Below are 14,969 nucleotides of genomic sequence, written 5' to 3' on the forward strand. Positions count from 1 at the left end.
GACTGCCTTTAGATCTTCTTTGGAGAAATATCTCTTCAGATCCTGTGATTTCAAATTGGATTGATTTTTATTGTTGAGTTTTCAGAGTTCTTTATATAAGCAGGAGTCCCTTATCAGCCATGGGATTTGCAGATATTTTCTTCCAGTCTGTGGCTTGTCTTTCCCCTTTCTTGATGATGTCCTTTGAAGTACAAATATTTTTAATTTTGATGCAGTCCAACTTACCGTTTTTTTTTTTTCCTTTCAGTTGCTGGTGCTTTTGTTCTAACACCTAAGAAATCATTACTTAATAGAAGGTCACAAAGATTTACATTTGTTTTTTTTTCTTCTTGGAGTTTTCTCTCTTTTATCTATGTTTTCGATCAATTTTGAGTTAATTTTTGTCTGTGGTTTGAAGTGGGGGTCCCACTTTATTCTTTTGCAAGTTGATAATCAGTTGTCCCAGCGACATTTATGGAAAATACTTTTCTTCCCCATTGAATTGTTCTTGCACCCTCGTTGAAAATCAGTTGGCTTTAAATGTGAGAGTTTATTGTAGGATTTTCTTTTCTTTAGACAGGGTCTCCCTCTGTAATCCAGGCTGGAGTGTGATCATGGCTTACTCTAACCTCCATCTTCCTGGGCTCAGGCAGTCCTACCACCTCAGCCTCCCAAGTATGCTGGGACCATAGGTGTGAGCCACCACACCACACTAATTTTTTTTTTTTTTTTGAGACAGAATCTCGCTCTGTTGCCCAGGCTGGAGTGCAGTGGCGTGACCTCGGCTCACTGCAAGCTCCGCCTCCTGGGTTCACGCCATTCTCCTGCCTCAGCCTCCTGAGTAGCTGGGACTACAGGCACCTGCCACCACGCCCGGCTAATTTTTTATATTTTTTAGTAGAGACGAGATTTCACGGTGTTAGCCAGGATGGTCCCGATCTCCTGACCTTGTGATCCACCTGCCTTAGCCTCCCAAAGTGTTGGGATTACAGGCGTGAGCCACTGCACCCAGGGTTTCTTTTTTTTTTTTTTAAAAAAAAGAGACACTGTCTCCCTATGTTGCCCAGGCTAGTCTTGAACTCCTGGGCTCAAGTGGTCTGCTGTCTTCGGCCTCCCAAAGTGCTGGGATTACAGGCGTGAACCACCGTGCCTGGCCCATAAGTATTATATTTTTCAGTGATATTTTAAATAGAATTGTTTTAAAAATTCTTTTTCATTTTGATTGTTGATACTGTATAGAAATACAATTGATTGAGCACAGTGGCTCTTGCCTGTAATCTCAGCACTTTGGGAGGCCGAGGCAGGCGGATCACCTGAGGTCAGGAGTTCAAGAGCAGCCTGGCCAATATGGTGAAACCCCGTCTCTACTAAACATACGAAAATTAGCCTGACGTGGTGGCGGGCGCCTGTAATCCCAGCTACTTGTGAGGCTGAGGCAGGAGAATCACTTGAACCTGGGAGGCGGAGGTTGTGGTGAGCAGAGATCATGCCATTGCTCTCCAGCCTGGGCGACAGAGCGAGACTCCATCTTAAAAAAAAAAAAGAAATAAAATTGATTTTTGTATATTTATCTTACATCCTGTAACCTTGCTAAACTTGTTTATTAATTCTAATAATTTATACTTCCTTGGGAATTTCTGTATAAAAGCTTGTGTCATCTTTAGGGCTCATTTGGTTTCTTCCATTCCAATCTGTATACCTTTTATTTGTGTTTCTTCCTTATGGCCCTACTTTGAATCTCCAGTACAGGGTTGAATAGAAGTGGCAAGACCGGACATCCTTGTTTGGTTTCTGATCTTAGGGAGAAAGCGTCCAGGGTTTCACCTTTAAGTGTGATGTTAGCTGTAGGTTTTTCATAGATGCCCTATGTCAGGTTGAGGGATTTTTCTTTTCTTAGCAAACTGTTTGCTAAGTGTTTTGACCATGAAGGGGTGTTCATTTTTTCCTGTCTCATGAGATGCTTATGTGGTTTTGTCCTTTTGTTCTATTGATATTTGGCATATTAATTCATTAAGCTATTAAGCCAACCTTGCATTTCTAGGGTTAAATCCCCACTTGTTCATGGTGTTTAATCCTCCTCACCAATTTTTTTTGTTGTTGGTGTTGGAGGGGAGCTGGATTCAGTTTGCTTTTTATATATATATATATATATATATATATATATATATATATTTTTTTTTTTTTTTTTTTTATGAGATCTGTCACCTGGGCTGGAGTGCAGTGGTGCAGTCAGCTCACTGAAGCCTTCACCTCCTGTGCTCAAGCGATCCTCCTGCCACAGCCTCCTGAGTGTCTGGGACTACAAGTGTGCGCCTCCATGCCCGGCTAATTTTTTTATTTTTGGTACAGACAGAGTCTCACTATGTTGCCCAGGTGGGTCCTGAACTCCTGGGTTCAAGCGATCGTCCCTCCTTGGCCTCCCAAAGTGCTGGGATTACAGGCATGAGCCACTGCACCCAGCCTATAGATTCAATTTGAGGGGACTTGACAGCTTTGTAATGTCATACATTTAGGAGCATGAAATGCCCTCTATTTAACTTTTTTTTTCCCCCCAACACACTGGCTTTGAGTAATCTTGGCAAATTTCCTAATACCCTTTGTAGTTTTCCCTACTTCTGTGAATGATACTTTCTTTCTTACATTTTCTAGGAAATGTTGATATAAGGAAATGCCTTTGATTTTGTAACATGATTTCAAATTCAGCAGTTGGGTTGTGCGCTTGTGTTTTACTTGCTCCTTGAGTCTGTTTTTAAGTAAATGATTTTGTCAACGCAGGTGGGAACACTCCGCCCCTCACATTCCTCTTTCCCTTTGGTGTCACCTGCACTGCCTGTTTATGTCAGACACTGGTAGTGGACATTGTGGTGATGTCGTGGCGGTGGGAGGACATTGTGGTGATGTCGTGGTGGGGGGAGGACATTGTGGTGATATCGTGGTGGGGGAAGGACATTGTGGTGATGTCGTGGTGGTAGGAGGACATTGTGGTGGTGTCGTGGTGGTGGGAGGACATTGTGGTGATGTCGTGGTGGGGGGAGGACATTGTGGTGGTGTCGTGGTGGGGGAGGACATTGTGGTGGTCCTGTGGTGTGGGGAGGACATTGTGGTGATGTCGTGGTTGGGGGAGGACATTGTGGTGGTTTTGTGCCGTGGTGGGGGGAGGACATTGTGGTGATGTCGTGGTGGGGGGAGGACATTGTGGTGATGTCGTGGTGGGGGGAGGACATTGTGGTGGTGTCGTGGTGGGGGGAGGACATTGTGGTGGTGTCGTGCCGTGGTGGGGGGAGGACATTGTGGTGGTCCTGTGGTGGGGGGAGGACATTGTGGTGGTGTCGTGGTGGGGGGAGGACATTGTGGTGGTGTCGTGGTGGGTGGAGGCCATTGTGGTGGTTTTGTGCCACGGTGAGGGGAGCAAATTGTGGTGGTGCTGTGGTGAGGGGAGGACATTGTGGTGGTTTTGTGCCATGGTGAGGGGAACAAATTGTGGTGGTGCTGTGGTGGGGGGAGGACATTGTGGTGATGTCGTGGTAGGGGGAGGACATTGTGGTGGTGCCGTGGTGGGGGGAGGACATTGTGGTGGTTTTGTGCCATGGTGTGGGGAGGACACTGTGGTGGTACCGTGGTGGGGGGAGGACATTGTGGTGATGTCATGGTGGGGGGAGGACATTGTGGTGGTGTCGTGGTGGGGGGAGGACATTGTGGTGATGTCGTGGTGGGGGGAGGGCATTGTGGTGGTGTCATGGTGGGGGGAGGACATTGTGTTGGTGTCGTGGTGGGGGGAGGACATTGTGGTGGTTTTGTGCCATGGTGGGGGGAGGCCATTGTGGTGGTGTCATGGTGGTGGGAGTACATTGTGGTGATGTCGTGGTGGGGGGAGGACATTGTGGTGATGTCGTGGTGGGGGGGAGGACATTGTGGTGATGCCGTGGTGGGGGGAGGCCATTGTGGTGGTTTTGTGCCACGGTGAGGGGAGCAAATTGTGGTGGTGCTGTGGTGGGGGGAGGACACTGTGGTGATGCCGTGGTGGGGGGGGAGGACACTGTGGTGATGCCGTGGTGGGGGGAGGACACTGTGGTGATGCCGTGGTGGGGGGAGGACACTGTGGTGGTGCAGTGGTGGGGGGAGGACACTGTGGTGGTGCCGTGGTGGGGGGAGGACACTGTGGTGGTGCCGTGGTGGGGGGAGGACACTGTGGTGGTGCCGTGGTGGGGGGACGACACTGTGGTGGGGCCGTGGTGGGGGGACGACACTGTGGTGGGGCCGTGGTGGGGGGACGACACTGTGGTGGGGCCGTGGTGGGGGGACGACACTGTGGTGGGGCCGTGGTGGGGGGACGACACTGTGGTGGGGCCGTGGTGGGGGGACGACACTGTGGTGGGGCCGTGGTGGGGGGACGACACTGTGGTGGGGCCGTGGTGGGGGGACGACACTGTGGTGGGGCCGTGGTGGGGGGACGACACTGTGTGGTGGGGCCGTGGTGGGGGGACGACACTGTGGTGGGGCCGTGGTGGGGGGACGACACTGTGGTGGGGCCGTGGTGGGGGGGGAGGACACTGTGGTGATGTCGTGGTGGGGGGGGACACTGTGGTGGGGCCGTGGTGGGGGGAGGACACTGTGGTGGTGTCGTGGTGGGGGGAGGACACTGTGGTGGTGTCGTGGTGGGGGGAGGACACTGTGGTGTGCCGTGGTGGGGGGAGGACACTGTGGTGATGTCGTGGTGGGGGGGAGGACACTGTGGTGGTGTCGTGGTGGGGGGAGGACACTGTGGTGGTGTCGTGGTGGGGGGAGGACATTGTGGTGGTTTTGTGCCATGGTGAGGGGAACAAATTGTGGTGGTGCTGTGGAGAGCGGGGCCTGCAGCCAGTGACACTCCTTTCTCCTCTGTTGGCAGAGACACCTATGGCTGCCGATGAAGGCTCAGCAGAGAAACAGGCAGGAGAGGCCCACATGGCTGCGGACGGTGAGACCAACGGGTCTTGTGAAAACAGTGATGCCAGCAGCCATGCAAATGCTGCAAAACACACTCAGGACAGCGCAAGGGTCAACCCCCAGGATGGCACCAACACACTAACCCGGATAGCGGAAAACGGGGTTTCAGAAAGAGACTCAGAAGCAGGGAAGCAAAACCACGTCACTGCCGATGACTTTGTGCAGACTTCTGTCATCGGCAGCAACGGATACATCTTAAATAAGCCGGCCCTGCAGGCCCAGCCCTTGAGGACTACCAGCACTCTGGCCTCTTCGCTGCCTGGCCATGCTGCAAAAACCCTTCCTGGAGGGGCTGGCAAAGGCAGGACTCCAAGCGCTTTTCCCCAGACGCCAGCCGCCCCACCAGCCACCCTTGGGGAGGGGAGTGCTGACACAGAGGACAGGAAGCCCCCGGCCCCTGGCGCCGACGTCAAGGTCCACAGGGCACGCAAGACCATGCCGAAGTCCGTCGTGGGCCTGGTAATTTTGTGTCTTCTCTTGCTGTTTCCTTTTTCCCATCTCTTTTGTTTTAATAACGGCAAATGGACTTTGGTGCATTGAGGAGAAGCCAGTAAGTGTCAGTGGTTATCCGATAGGGCCCGTGAGGAGCTAGGAGAGGGCTGGGTGCAGTGGCTCACGGCCGTTATCCTACACTTTGGGAGGCTGAGGCGGGTGGACTGCTTGAGACCAGCCTGGGCAGTGTGGCAAAACTCAAATACAAAGTTTTGTAAAAAATGCAAAAATTAACTGGGCATAGTGGTGCACACCTGTAGTCCCAGCTACTCAGGAGCGTGAGGTGGGAGGATTGCTTGAGCCTGGCAGGTGGAGACTGCAGTGAGCCCAGATCACCCCACTGCACTCCACCTTGGGCAGCAGAGTGAGACCCTGCCTCAAACAAACAAACAAAAAAACAAAAAGGAGACGCTGCTGATGCCTCATGCGTGAGTGACAGAGCTGAGTGATGCCAGGTGATGCCTCGCTTCCTTCTTGGGCTTTGCTCTTCTCACAGGATTCTGTTGCCGTCTGTAGAAACGTATGTCAGACACTTTCCAGGAGGCCACTGACTCTTCTGCTTTGGACTTTGGGGCTTTCACTCCAGCTAGGGAAGACTCAGCACTCACTCTGTTTCAGTGAGAAGTGAATAGAAATGAACTTGGTTAGGGCCAGAATGTGACAGAAGTGAGGGGCAAAGGGCCACCTGGACATGCCCAGGTCTCCCTCCCTACCCTGAGCTGCTGGGCTCAGACTTACCTTGAGAGCAGAATAGGTCTTGAATCCTGAGCGCTTCACACACAGGGTGTGCCTGCCCCTCACACACACTATGCTGATTTTCACACACAGGGCTCGCCTGCCCCTCACACGCACTGTGCTGATTTTCACACGCAGGGCTCGCCTGATCCTCACACACACCGTGCTGATTTCACACACAGGGCTCGCCTGATCCTCACACACACCGTGCTGATTTTCACACACAGGGCTCGCCTGATCCTCACACACACCGTGCTGATTTCACACACAGGGCTCGCCTGATCCTCACACACACCGTGCTGATTTCACACACAGGGCTCGCCTGATCCTCACACGCACCGTGCTGATTTTCACACACAGGGCTCGCCTGCCCCTCACACACACTGTGCTGATTTCACACACAGGGCTCGCCTGCCCCTCACACACACTGTGCTGATTTCACACACAGGGCACGCCTGACCCTCACACACACCGTGCAGATTTTCACACACAGGGTGCATCTGCCCCTCACACACACCGTGCTGATTTTCACACACAGGGCACGCCTGACCCTCACACACACCGTGCTGATTTTCACACACAGGGCTCGCCTGCCCCTCACACACACCGTGCAGATTTTCACACACAGGGTGCATCTGCCCCTCACACACACCGTGCTGATTTTCACACACAGGGCACGCCTGACCCTCACACACACCGTGCTGATTTTCACACACAGGGCTCGCCTGCCCCTCACACACACCGTGCAGATTTTCACACACAGGGTGCATCTGCCCCTCACACACACCGTGCTGATTTTCACACACAGGGCACGCCTGACCCTCACACACACCGTGCTGATTTTCACACACAGGGCTCGCCTGCCCCTCACACACACCGTGCAGATTTTCACACACAGGGTGCATCTGCCCCTCACACACACCGTGCTGATTTTCACACACAGGGTGCATCTGCCCCTCACACACACCGTGCTGATTTTCACACACAGGGTGCATCTGCCCCTCACACACACCGTGCTGATTTTCACACACAGGGCACGCCTGACCCTCACACACACCGTGCTGATTTTCACACACAGGGCTCGCCTGACCCTCACACACACCGTGCAGATTTTCACACACAGGGTGCATCTGCCCCTCACACACACCGTGCTGATTTTCACACACAGGGTGCATCTGCCCCTCACACACACCGTGCTGATTTTCACACACAGGGTGCATCTGCCCCTCACACACACCGTGCTGATTTTCACAAACAGGGCATGCCTGACCCTCACATGCACTGTGCTGATTTTCACACACAGGGCTCGCCTGACCCTCACACGCACTGTGCTGGCCACGCCAGACCCTCACACGCACCATGCTGTTCACACACAGGCCGCGCCTACCCCTCACAACGTACTATGCTGATTTTCACACACACAGCACAGCTGCTCCTCACACACACTGTGCTGGACTCATCCCCATCTCTTACGTGGTGCATACACGATCCAGGTTTTCAAAGTGTGCACAGTGCTTTTAATGTGCTCTCTCTGTTTGATGTGAATTTGAGTGTAAGTTCCAGGTTTGTGATCACATTCCTGTGGAATTTTCTCTCTCTGACATTGCTGGTGAACATTCTGAAGGCACTTTCTTGTCCTTTGTAGATTATTTGCTCTTTCCTCTTAGCCACTGTTTAGGGCTTCACAGCCCCGTCTTGGAGGTTTTGTGTCTTCAGCTCCAGAAGAATGCTCTGTATTTTTCTTTCCGTTTTCTTCCCGTGGAGCTCCCCTTAAATGGCTGGCTCTTCTGTCCCCCTGGGCAGCTCTCTGCCTGTTTCCAGCTTCCTGATTGGTTCCTCAGCCCTTCTCCTTCTTGCTGTTCATCCCATATATTGATATAGTTTATTTTGACATGTATTTTTTTCACGCCCAGTATCTCTGATTAGTTCTCTGTTTTATTTGTTTTGTTTTGTTTTGTTTTTTGAGACGGAGTCTCGCCCTGTCACCCAGGTTGGAGTGCAATGGTGCAATCTCAGCCCAGTGTAATCCCCGCCTCCCAGGTTTAAGTGATTCTCCTGCCTCAGCCTCCTGAGTAGCTGGGATTACAGGCACACGCCACCACACCTAGCTAATGTTTGTATTTTTAGTAGAGACGAGGTTTCACCATGTTGGCCAGGCTGATCTTGAACTCCTGACCTCAGGTGATCCGTCCGCCTCGGCCTCCCAGAGTGCTGGGATTACAGGTGTGAGCCACCGCACCCGGCCTGATTAGTTCTTTTAATTTAAAAAATACTGTTCTGAATTCTGTCTTGCCTTATCTTTCAAAAGATAGTGATTATAATTCTTCTATAATCTCTTGTAAATTCTGATTCCTCAAGTGGGGGTTCTCTTGGACTTGACACCACCTGTTTGTGATTTTTTTTTTTCCTCTCAGCTTTAGCTTTTTTCTCCCCCCAGGGTGTCTCCACCTTTGTTTCTGTCATAATATTTCAGCCTGACTGTGAGTGCTGTGTGTGTGTTCTGTGGCCTGCCTGCAGTGACCACAGTGGGTGGTGGGTGCGCTGTGAGGCTGGACTGCTGGCTCAGGGGCCCACGGCTGCCGGGTGTTGCGTCCTCTCCTGAGACAGAGAGGGCAGGCGCCTTGTGGTGCCGACAGCTGCCCTAGCCCTGGGGCTTCTCCACTCCTAGGCTGGCCGGCCTGACCCCACTTCAACCTTTTGCAGTATTCTTCTCTACATGACAAAGCTTTAGAAAATCTTAAAAATAATTACATTGTCACAGGAAACTGCAAAAATACCTTTCACCAAGCTTTCCTCAGTGGTGATGTCTTTGATAACTAAAGGACAATGTCAGACCCAGGACACTGACATTAGTAAAGTCCGTGGGGCTTACTTAGTTTCACCATCACCTGTGCGCACGTGCATCACGCTCAGGGTGTTCTGTGCAGTTTACTGTGTGTGGACGTGCAGAACTACCACCACAGTCGAGAGGCCGAACCCCCTCCACACCAGGGCACAGTCGAGATGCCAAAATCCCTCCACACCAGGGCACAGTCGAGATGCCAAAATCCCTCCACACCAGGGCACAGTCGAGATGCGGAATCCCCTCCACACCAGGGCACAGTCGAGATTAGAACCCCCTTCACACCAGGGCACAGTCGAGATGCGGGATCCCCTCCACACCAGGGCACAGTCGAGATGTGGAACCCCCTCCACACCAGGGCACAGTCGAGATGCCAAAATCCCTCCACACCAGGGCACAGTCGAGATGCCAAAATCCCTCCACACCAGGGCACAGTCGAGATGCGGAATCCCCTCCACACCAGGGCACAGTCGAGATTAGAACCCCCTCCACACCAGGGCACAGTCGAGATTAGAACCCCCTCCACACCAGGGCACAGTCGAGATTAGAACCCCCTCCACACCAGGGCACAGTCGAGATGCGGAACCCCCTCCACACCAAGGTCCCTGACGTCACCCTGTGTAGCCACCAACCAGACCTGAACCTGTGCCAGCCTCAGGTTTGCATGATCCAACGTGTCCGGCCTATTTCTGATTTTATATAAATGGAATTACAGTGTATGCAACCTTTTGAGAGTAGCTTTTGTCATTCAGCTTAGTTCTCTTAAGATCCATCCAAGTTACGTCTCGTTAGCCCATCCTGTTCTCTGCTGAAGCTTTGGTGCTCTGTGGGGTGTGGACAGCCTTGTACGCGGGCACTCACTTGCTGAAGGACACTGGGCATTTTTACTTTAGAGCCGCTCGAACATTTATGTACACATTTTGGAAATAAGATTTATCTCTCTGAGTCAAATACACAGGAGCATAATCACTGGGTTGTATGGCCTTTGGGTGTTTAGTTTTATGAGGAAATTGCAGAACCGTACTCCAGAGTGGCTGCATTTCACACGCCCACCAGCGGTGTCGCAGGGGTCGGCTTTCTCCCGTCTTCACCGGCGGCGTCCTCTCCCGACGCCGGCATTAGCTCTTACCTGCTTTTTATTTAGCCCTTCTGTTGGATGTGCTGGTGTTTCCTTGAGGCTTCAGCTGCGCATCCTGTGACTGCTGATGGGGAGCGTCTTCTCCCAGACTTCTCACACACACCCCCTCCCACGCCGCTCACCCTGACCCCTCCCACGCCGCTCACCCTGACCCCTTCCACGCCGCTCACCCTGACCCTCCCACGTCGCTCACCCTCACCCTCCCACGCCGCTCACCCTGACCCTCCCACGCCGCTCACCCTGACCCCTTCCACGCCGCTCACCCTGACCTCTCCCACGCCGCTCACCCTGCCCTCTCCCACGCCGCTCACCCTCACCCTCCCACGCCGCTCACCCTGCCCTCTCCCACGCCGCTCACCCTCACCCTCCCACGCCGCTCACCCTGACCTCTCCCACGCCGCTCACCCTCACCATCCCACGCCGCTCACCCTCACCCTCCCACGCCGCTCACCCTCACCCTCCCACGCCGCTCACCCTGACCTCTCCCACGCCGCTCACCCTCACCATCCCACGCCGCTCACCCTGACCCCTCCCACGCCGCTCACCCTGACCATCCCACGCCGCTCACCCTGACCTCTCCCACGCCGCTCACCCTCACCCTCCCACGCCGCTCACCCTCACCCCTCCCACGCCGCTCACCCTCACCCCTCCCACGCCGCTCACCCTCACCCTCCCACGCCGCTCACCCTCACCCCTCCCACGCCGCTCACCCTCACCCTCCCACGCCGCTCACCCTCACCCCCCCACGCCGCTCACCCTCACCCTCCCACGCCGCTCACCCTGACCCCTCCCACGCCGCTCACCCTGACCCCTCCCACGCCGCTCACCCTGACCCCTTCCACGCCGCTCACCCTCACCCTCCCACGCCGCTCACCCTCACCCCTCCCACGCCGCTCACCCTGACCCCTTCCACGTCGCTCACCCTCACCCCCCCACGCCGCTCACCCTCACCCCTCCCACGCCGCTCACCCTCACCCTCCCACGCCGCTCACCCTCACCCCCCCCCAGGCCGCTCACCCTCACCCTCCCACGCCGCTCACCCTCACCCCTCCCACGCCGCTCACCCTGACCCCTCCCACGCCGCTCACCCTGACCCCTTCCACGTCGCTCACCCTCACCCTCCCACGCCGCTCACCCTCACCCCTCCCCCCCGCTCGCTCACCCTCACCCTCCCACGCCCGCTCACCCTCACCCTCCCACGCCGCTCACCCTCACCCCTCCCACGCCGCTCACCCTGACCCCTCCCACGCCGCTCACCCTGACCCCCCCACGTCGCTCACCCTGACCCCCCCACGTCGCTCACTCCCTGACCCCCCCACGTCGCTCACCCTCACCCTCCCACGCCGCTCAACCCTCACCCTCCCACGCCGCTCACCCTGACCCCTCCCACGCCGCTCACCCTCACCCTCCCACGTCGCTCACCCTGACCCCTCCCACGTCGCTCACCCTCACCCTCCCACGCCGCTCACCCTCACCCTCCCACGTCGCTCACCCTCACCCTCCCACGTCGCTCACCCTCACCCTCCCACGTCGCTCACCCTCACCCTCCCACGCCGCTCACCCTGACCCCTCCCACGCCGCTCACCCTCACCCTCCCACGCCGCTCACCCTCACCCTCCCACGCCGCTCACCCTGACCCCTCCCACGCCGCTCACCCTCACCCTCCCACGCCGCTCACCCTCACCCTCCCACGCCGCTCACCCTCACCCTCCCACGCCGCTCACCCTCACCCTCCCACGCCGCTCACCCTCACCCCCTCCCACGCCGCTCACCCTCACCCTCCCACGCCGCTCACCCTGAACCCTCCCACGCCGCTCACCCTCACCCTCCCACGCCGCTCACCCTGAACCCTCCCACGTCGCTCACCCTGAACCCTCCCACGTCGCTCACCCTCACCCTCCCACGCCGCTCACCCTCACCCTCCCACCCTCCCACGCCGCTCACCCTCACCCTCCCACGCCGCTCACCCTGACCCCTCCCACGCCGCTCACCCTCACCCTCCCACGCCGCTCACCCTGACCCCTCCCACGCCGCTCACCCTGAACCCTCCCACGTCGCTCACCCTGACCCCTCCCACGCCGCTCACCCTCACCCCTCCCACGCCGCTCACCCTCACCCTCCCACGCCGCTCACCCTGACCCCTTCCACGCCGCTCACCCTCACCTCCCACGTCGCTCACCCTCACCCTCCCACGCCGCTCACCCTGACCCCTCCCACGTCGCTCACCCTCACCCTCCCACGCCGCTCACCCTCACCCTCCCACGCCGCTCACCCTCACCGTCCCACGTCGCTCACCGTCACCCTCACCCTCCCTCGCCGCTCACCCTGACCCTGACCCCCACACCGCTCACCCTGACCCCTTCCACGCCGCTCACCCTGACCCCTTCCACGCCGCTCACCCTCACCCTCCCACGCCGCTCACCCTCACCCCTCCCATGCCGCTCACCCTCACCCTCCCCCCTCCCCCACGCCGCTCACCCTCACCCTCCCACGCCGCTCACCCTGACCCCTCCCACGTCGCTCACCCTCACCCTCCCACGCCGCTCACCCTCACCCTCCCACGCCGCTCACCCTCACCCTCCCACGTCGCTCACCGTCACCCTCACCCTCCCTCGCCGCTCACCCTGACCCCTTCCACGCCGCTCACCCTGACCCCTTCCACGCCGCTGACCCTGACCCCTTCCACGCCGCTCACCCTCACCCTCCCACGCCGCTCACCCTCACCCTCACCCTCCCACGCCGCTCACCCTCACCCCTCCCCCACGCCGCTCACCCTCACCCCTCCCCCACGCCGCTCACCCTGACCCCCCCACGCCGCTCACCCTCACCCTCCCACGCCGCTCACCCTCACCCCTCCCCCACGCCGCTCACCCTCACCCCTCCCCCACGCCACTCACCCTCACCTCCTCCCGGGCCTCTCACCCTCACCCCTCCCCCACGCCACTCCCTCACCTCCTCCCGGGCCTCTCACCCTCACCCCTCCCCCACGCCACTCACCCTCACCTCCTCCCAGGCCTCTCACCCTCACCCCTCCCCCACACCACTCACCCTCACCCCCTCCCACGCCTCTCACTCTCACCCTCTTCCATGCCTGTCACTGTCACCCCCTCCTATACATCTCACTCTCATCCTCCCCCACGCCTCTCACCCTTGTTTCCTCCCACACCTCTCACGCTTGTCCCCTTCCATATATTGCTTTGCCGTCAGTGTGTCGTTTTTGGGGAAATGTCTTTCAGACTTTTGCTCATTTTATAATTACATTGTTTTGTTAGCTTTGAGAGTTCCGTATATGAGCGTTTGTCAGATATGTGGTTTCCAGTATTTTCTGCTGGTCTGAAGCTTCTTTTCTTTCTCTTCAAATTTCTTTCACAGAGCGAAGGTGTTTCATTTTGATGAAGCCCAGTTTATCAGTTTTCTCCTGTGGATTGTGCTATTGGTGGTGTGCGTGAAAACTCTTCACCTAGTCCTAGATATCAATTTCTCTAATTTTTTTTTTTTTTTTTTTAGTTTTGTGTGAACTTTAAATCTGTGATCCATTTTGAGTTAACGTTTGTATAAAGTCTGAGGCTTGGGCTGAGGTTGAATTAATTTTTGCCTGTGGATGGCGCACCAGTCACAGTTTTAAAACACGTTAGAAACTGTGCATCTTTCATTTCCCTGAAGTTTTATTACAGTCCTACTTCCAGGATTTTATTCTGATATATATTTATTCGTGAGGATCTTTTATTGTCACCCTATCACATTCCTGTAGGGAAAAAAAGCAATTTGAAATTAAAAAAAAAAAAAATTGTCCGACCATGAGGCTTATTTAAGTGATCGCTTTGTTTTGGATTAAGTTGCTACAATAATTAAAGTCTGATTATGACACATCATTTGGTTGAAAACTGCTGTACATTCACAGGCGGGTCAGTTGTAGGAAGAGAGAACCTGAGTGTTTGAGGCTTCGGAACCTGGTTTGCTGAAGATCCTCCACGGCCTCTCCGCACCCTGGAGAACTTGCTCTGCTCCTCGGGGAGCCTGCGGGAGAAGGAGGGGATGGACTGAGCCAGGCAGGGCTGTGTCTGTGGGCCCCACGGAGTTGGTGCGGCAGAGACTGTGGGTGGGTGGGTGCCCCCTGCACCCGGGGTGTGCTCTGTGTCTGTGGGCCCCACGGAGTTGGTGCGGCAGAGACTGTGGGTGGGTGGGTGCCCCCCTGTGCCTGGGGTGTGCTCTGTGTCTGTGGGCCCCACGGAGTTGGTGCGGCAGAGACTGTGGGTGGGTGGGTGCCCCCCTGTGCCTGGGGTGTGCACTGTGTCTGTGGGCCCCACGGAGTTGGTGCGGCAGAGACGGTGGGTGGGTGGGTGCCCCCCTGTGTCTGGGGTGTGCACCGTGTCTGTGGGCCCGACGGAGGTGGTGTGGCAGAGACAGTGGGTGGGTGGGTGCCCCCCGTGCCTGGGGTGTGCTCTGTGTCTGTGGTTCTGGGCCTGGCCTCTCCACCCTTCAGGATTTCCTGCCACCCCAAACCCAATTTAGTCTTGTTTGGCATTTTTTAAAAACCAGAATTTATTGAAAATTGTGTTTTAAAAAGTCATTCCAGTGATAAAATGAATGTTGCAGTCTTTGTTAATAAAATCCAATATGGGCCGGGCGCGGTGGCTCAAGCCTGTAATCCCAGCACTTTGGGAGGCCGAGACGGGCGGATCACGAGGTCAGGAGATTGAGACCATCCTGGCTAACACGGTGAAACCCTGTCTCTACTAAAAAATACAAAAAACTAGCCGGGCGAGGTGGCGGCGCCTGTAGTCCCAGCTACTCGGG

General features: G+C 56.0%; 2 protein-coding genes across 8 annotated transcripts in view; one reads left to right on the forward strand and one right to left on the reverse strand.

The window, feature by feature from the left end:
- DPH7 (diphthamide biosynthesis 7) overlaps nucleotides 1–14,969 on the reverse strand; it is an 807,287-nt gene that overhangs the window by 165,180 nt on the left and 627,138 nt on the right. The gene's annotated exons all lie outside the window — the stretch shown is intronic.
- Nucleotides 1–14,969, forward strand: part of EHMT1 (euchromatic histone lysine methyltransferase 1) — a 230,524-nt gene that overhangs the window by 101,611 nt on the left and 113,944 nt on the right. For all 7 annotated transcript variants that reach the window (XM_050759722.1, XM_050759726.1, XM_050759723.1 and 4 more), the window contains one exon: nucleotides 4,868–5,424. In XM_050759722.1, coding sequence (XP_050615679.1) covers nucleotides 4,868–5,424 — 557 coding nt within the window. The remainder of the gene's footprint in view (nucleotides 1–4,867; nucleotides 5,425–14,969) is intronic.

This window comes from Macaca thibetana, chromosome 15 (assembly GCF_024542745.1).
Source record: "Macaca thibetana thibetana isolate TM-01 chromosome 15, ASM2454274v1, whole genome shotgun sequence".
Taxonomy (NCBI): Eukaryota; Metazoa; Chordata; class Mammalia; order Primates; family Cercopithecidae; genus Macaca; species Macaca thibetana.